The sequence below is a fragment of the Helobdella robusta genome (genome assembly GCF_000326865.2).
Source record: "Helobdella robusta unplaced genomic scaffold HELROscaffold_2, whole genome shotgun sequence".
Lineage (NCBI taxonomy): Eukaryota > Metazoa > Annelida > Clitellata > Rhynchobdellida > Glossiphoniidae > Helobdella > Helobdella robusta.
Genome location: NW_008704083.1, coordinates 9,603,024 through 9,609,102, shown reverse-complemented (window position 1 = coordinate 9,609,102; position 6,079 = coordinate 9,603,024). Strand labels below are relative to the sequence as shown.

The 6,079-nt window shown below is 32.9% G+C and overlaps 1 protein-coding gene across 1 annotated transcript; it reads left to right on the top strand.

Annotated features, from left to right (window-relative positions):
• Window positions 1-2,825, top strand: HELRODRAFT_106302 (hypothetical protein). The gene is made up of 9 exons (XM_009017827.1): window positions 1-286; window positions 519-571; window positions 733-895; window positions 1,145-1,220; window positions 1,423-1,497; window positions 1,669-1,746; window positions 1,900-2,027; window positions 2,183-2,325; window positions 2,458-2,825. Exons 1-9 carry the CDS (start codon window positions 147-149, stop codon window positions 2,577-2,579), a joined length of 978 nt encoding a protein of 325 aa, XP_009016075.1. The 5' UTR covers window positions 1-146; the 3' UTR covers window positions 2,580-2,825.
• Window positions 2,826-6,079: the final 3,254 nt, after the last annotated feature.

Sequence of the window (6,079 nt, the reverse complement as noted above, 5' to 3'; positions counted from 1 at the left end):
TAAAAGTTTTGCTTACTGCGAATTACCTCAAAATTTAATCAGTCGATTGAATAGTCATGAATGAATAATTAAATAAATGAATTACAGCTTATTGCTTTATTAACTTTACTACAGTATATTTCATTATTTTTCATTAAATTACAGTTATGGGCACACGAAAAAAGATTTTTGACTCTAATCCCATGTATGAAAGGGTCCTGTTCGTGACGGCCAGTTACGACCACCAGATAAAATTTTGGCAGGCTCAAAGTGGGAACTGCTATCGAACAATACAACATGTAGATTCAGTGCGTATGTTACGTACAATTGTACATGTGTGTGTGTGTGTGTGTGTGCTATCAATTTAATTTAATTAAAATAATTTCAAGTCTATCTATTTTGTGATTAATTATGAATTAATTTTAATTTTCAATGAATCATTTTGTAATATTTTAAAAATTTTTAAATTTAAATAAACAAACATGAAATAAAGTAAAAAAAAATAAAAATCTTTCCATTGATTTTAATTTTTATTCCAAGCAAGTGAATGACTTAGAAATATCTCCTGACAGAAAATTTTTAGCTGTTGCCGGTAAAATATTTTGTTAAAAATAATTCTTCTTAATGTTTTTATTAAATTTACTATCCAGATATCAAATTTGAAAAAAGAATTTGAAGTCATTAAATTAATTGAGTTAAATTTTAAATTAAAAAAATCACTTGAATTTAGTAATGTGAAATAAATAACCACAGCCTACCAACGCATTCGACTGTACGACCTTCTCGGCAGTAATCCCAATCCCATAGCAAACTACGAGGGAATGTCAAAGAATGTGACGACTGTTGGATTCCAGAGTGAATGTAAATGGATGTTCAGTGCTGGTGAGGATGGTGTTGTCCGGATTTGGGATACAAGGTCAAGGACATTTTTCTTTTAAATATAAAACTCTAATGTTTTATAATACATAGAAAATAAAAGAACAAGAAAGAGAGAAAAAGAAAGAGAAAAACTAAAAGAAAAAACTTTTCACAGTGCAATACATATTCTTATATTTGTTAGTTAAAAATGCTTATATATAGGTTAATATTAAACAGGTTTTATATCATCTTGAGAAAAATGATAAGTAAAATTGAAATATAGCAAATTAATATTTTTTTCTTGCAGAGCTCGAAACACAAATTGTCAAAAACAGTACTCAGTTGGATCTTCTGCCAACACAGTGTGCTTTCACCCTAACCAGGTTTTCAATTTTATCCTAACAGTTATGGTTAGGTTTAATGATTAAGATACTTGTTTGTTATTGTTGTTACAGTTTACGTGATAGCTGTACACTTACTTTTCAGCCACCCTGCATACTAATGTAATTACAATGTAATGCTGTAATTTTTACGTGATAACAGTTGAGTAAGTGTTATTTATTTTTCATTGAATTACTTTGTTAGAGAGAGTTCTTCATTGGTGATCAGAATGGAAACATCCACATCTGGGATATCAAGAATGATAAAAAGACACAACTGGTCAGTTGGTCCATTATTTTTTTAACTGTACCAGGGTTTAAATGTTTTGATATGGTATAAAGTTTTAAGCGAATACATTAACCTGTTACTTTGCTTGGGAATAGATAAATGAATGAAAATGAATGAATGAATGAATTATGTATAATTAGTTAATGAATTAACGTGATTCAGCAACATGACAGAGGTGCATCCGTACAGTGCATAAGCATCAACTGTGATGGTACATATCTAGCTGCCGTCAACGGCAAGGTCAGTCCTTCTTACATCATTCTATTTTTCTGTTTAATTTATTCATTTAAATTACTTTGGTACTTTTAAACGTTTGTACATTGTTGCAAGTCTTTAGCGCTTAATTTAGATTTAAGTTTTAATACATAACGTATGCTTAGATGTGTTTTACAGGGTTATTGCCACCGATGGCAAATAACGAAATCTTCGTTGGATGGTGATGGGTCTAAATTAGAATTCAAATCTAAATTCTTAGCGCACCAGAGATACGCAATCAAGTGCCAATTCAGTCCCGACGAAACGTAAAAATAATTTTTCAAGGCTTCATAATAATTTTTCATATAATACATTTTCATGTCTACGAACTGATTACTGTTGTTGTTGTTGTTGTTGTTGTTGTTGTTGTTGTTGTTGTACAAATAAGTTCAGTAACGTGGCGCAAATATGAATTTCTCAGATTGCTTGCGACGACGTCAGCTGACGGTACGACGAGGTTATGGAGCACCTTGGGGAATATCAAGACCTTGGAGCTGGGCAACAAGCAACAGAGATGGGTTTGGGATTGTGCGTTCAGTGACGATTCACAGTTCATTTTCACTGGTATGGTGGCATCTAGTATAATTTCTTATTAAGCTATAGCTTATTGATTATAGTTTACAGTTTGTCATATATAATGGCAAGTATTGTGTTGTTGAGAATACGAATGAGATGATTAATGTATCAACACGCCAGCTTCCTCAGACGGCCTGGCCAGATTATGGAACACCGTCAGTGGTGATGTGATTCGTGAGTTCACTGGACATTCCAAGGCCATAACTTGCTTGGCTTTCAAAGACTGTGTGGCTGTAGATTAAGAGTGGAATTTTGTTATTACGATACGTTGTAATTTAACACTACATGATTTTTAGAAAAGATTGAAGCAATGCTGTTCGTTTTCATTGTAGGTATGAAAAGTCAGGTGTGACGAACAATCTCCATTGCGCCATTGCGAAAGTTACGATGATGCACATACACTTATACGAATGTATAGAATGATGTTAAACCATATAATTAGAATAAATATAACGGCCTTCGATCATTTTTGACGGTCGAACAAGGAGCTTACTTCCGGAGAGGGAATTGGAGGGTGATTTTTTATCGCCCAAGTCAAAAGTTACGATCGAATATTTACTAATTTTGGAATATTGCTTTTATTTAAAATTTCAAAATGTTTTAAAAGGTGATACTAAATGCTGTTTTAGGATAGATATTGCTGTATGACGGTTAAGTATCTTAACAACGGTTAAAATAAAAACAAAAATAAATATAAAAAAATTTGCAAGGCCTGTTCAAACTCGAACAAACAGTTAACCGTACAGATCTACAAACAATTTCGAAATTTTAGTAAAGAAAGAAAAACACAATAGTTGCTTTTATTTGAATTCATTCAAAAATGAAAAGTGACGGTTAATTAAAATTTTAAAAAGTCAATTCGTATTTTAAATAAACAAATATAACAAAATATCGACCGATAAAAATAATTATTATCCATTATTGTTATACAAACTCCTTAGAAGATTTCGAAGGATAATAAACCACGTAACATGAACATTTAGTAAGAACAGTTCACAGCATATCATAATGACTAAATCAACATACTAAACAGAAATAATTTATACATGCATATATACAAAGTAAATCAAGAAATATCCAAAAATTATATAACCAATTTAAAAAAAACTAGAAACCAGTCAACATTTAATGAATAAATAAATAGACATTAAAAAGATTGTTCGAAAAGGTACAATTTAAGGCGACGACGAGAATGAAATGTAGTTTGTTTTGTTTTGGTGTGGTTAGGAACAATTTTAATAAAAAAAAAACGAAAAACACAACAGTTCCTTTTATTTAATATCATAAAATGGCGGAAAATTAAAATTTAAAAAAGTAAATTTTTAAAAAAATTCGAATTTTAAACAAACAAATGTAACACCCCTCAGTAGTTCTCGGAGGATGATTCACGTAGCAATAACATTTAGTAAGGACAGTTCGCAGCATATCATAATGACTAAATCAACATACCAAACCGTAATTATTTATACATGCATATATACAAAGTAAATCAAGAAATATCCAAAAATTATATAACCAAAATTAAAAAAAACTAGAAATCAGTCAACATTTTACAAACAAATAAATAGACACTATTAAAAAGATTGTTCAAAAAGGTAAAAGTTAAGGCGACGACGAAAAAAAAATATATGTATAGTGTTTTGTTGGTATGGTTCTGTGAAGCGAAAACAAACACACCACACAAAATTAGTAAGAAGTCGCAAGAATAGTAGTCAGTCACCTACCTACAATTAAATTACTCTCAGGGCCCTAGCTTACCTATAATGGTTAACTCAACTCATCTACCTACCTACAAATTGTATTTTTACGTTTTAGGAATTTTACATGTTTCAGGCATTTTATTTTACATATTTTAGCGTTTTTATTTTATTTAAAACTTTTTAACTAATGTTAAACCCTAGCCCTAGCTTAGATTGTTCAACTCATCTCATTCCCTAACTTACCTATGAATTAAATTAAGTCCGGTAAAGAAAATAGAAAGTTGAAGAGAAACAAAACAACGACACCGAATGAATGGATGCTGTGTATGGGTGTGTTGTATTGATGTGTGTGTGTGTGTGTGTGTGTGTGTGTGTGTGTGTGTGAATGTGCGCACGTGTACTCTCCAGAAACTTTTTGACTCGCTACTGACGAAGCTCCATTGCACCGACCATCATCTGACACGCACCGATGGAATAGCGAATTTGACCGGTTACTGAAAAACTCTAAATTGAAAAAAAATTAATTCTTTAAAATAAAAAACAAGCCATTGGGGAAAATAAGCAACTTATCTTATCGAGATGACACTCAATCCTTTGTTTAAATTAGAGTACTTTCAATGGTACGATGGGGCATAAAAAAATTTACCTTAAATATTATCTTCAAATTGTCATCGGAACGATCATCATGAGACCACCATCTGAAACGTGCTGACGCCCACCACAGCCCACCTCTCATCATTCTGTAGACAAGTTTTTTGTTTTTTTATTACCTTAGTAGTAAATCAAGGAACGAACGAATAAATGATTAAATAATTGGTTAAAAGAATGAATGAATGAATAGAATGAATTAACGTCAATTAATAGAAGAATAATTTGAAAAATTGAGTGAAAAAATAAATGAATGAGAAAAATAAAAAAAAATTAAACTAAACCTTATTTCAAAAATCGTCGTTACTGTAATCCATTGCACCGACCACCACATTCAGGTCGGCACACATGATTTCATCCGGACTTCTGAGTGTCAGTCGAAAAGCCAACGCGCTGATTCTTCCTACACCACCATCATCATACGTAAATCATCATGAGACCACCATCTGAAACTTGCTGACTCCCACCACTGCCCACCTCTCATCATCCTGTAGACAATTTTTTTTTATTAGCGTAGTAGTAAATGAATGTTAGAATTTTAGAAGCAAAAAAGTATAAAAAAAAAATGATGGCAAATAAATAATATCTTAAAATAATAAAGAGAGTAAAATGTAAAAAAACTTACCGTCGTCCATTCGACAAAGGCAGAATGATGAATGCCTTCCTGTTCCTACGTTGTCCTCCAAAACTGGTGCCAGTCCTCCTCGAGATTGTTGTTGAAACACAGCCCATGGGATGGAGAAAGATAAAGAGAATATTCTCATCAGAAAGCTTAGCGGTGCTTGCATCTCAAATTGCTTAATAAAAATAATCCTATCTACCTATTTAATTACCTTAACTAATCAATATTAAATTGTTAATGGTACGATAGTCGAAAGCCCCCTTCATTCTCCCTCCTTGCACAGAGGCTCACCGACAGCCAGGGCACCAGATAGTAAACCATTGCCGTGCGGATAGTAGACTATTGCTGTGCGGATAGTAAACCATTTGCCGTCCGGAAGCCGTGCGGGTAGTAGACTATGGCCATGCCGCATAGTAAATCATTACCGTGCAGATAGTAAACCATTGCCGTCCGGATAGTAAACCATTGCCGGTTCACCACTGGCCACCAAGGCTTACCTCTGACAAGAGACTTTGAAATTCAGAGTCTATCGGCTATCGTACCCTCAACTTACCTATTCATTACAATTAAGCCCTAGCTTACCTAAAATTACAAAACTCAAGAGCCCAATTCATTGGCCTTTCGGCACCCACCCCACCACCTACGTAATGCCTTGGGCTCCAACTTAGTAATAATAATATAAAACTTAAACCCTAAATCTATTAATGAGTATGTGTTACAACGTAGCCTTAACTTACCTATTCATTACATTACGGCCATAGCTTACCTAAAA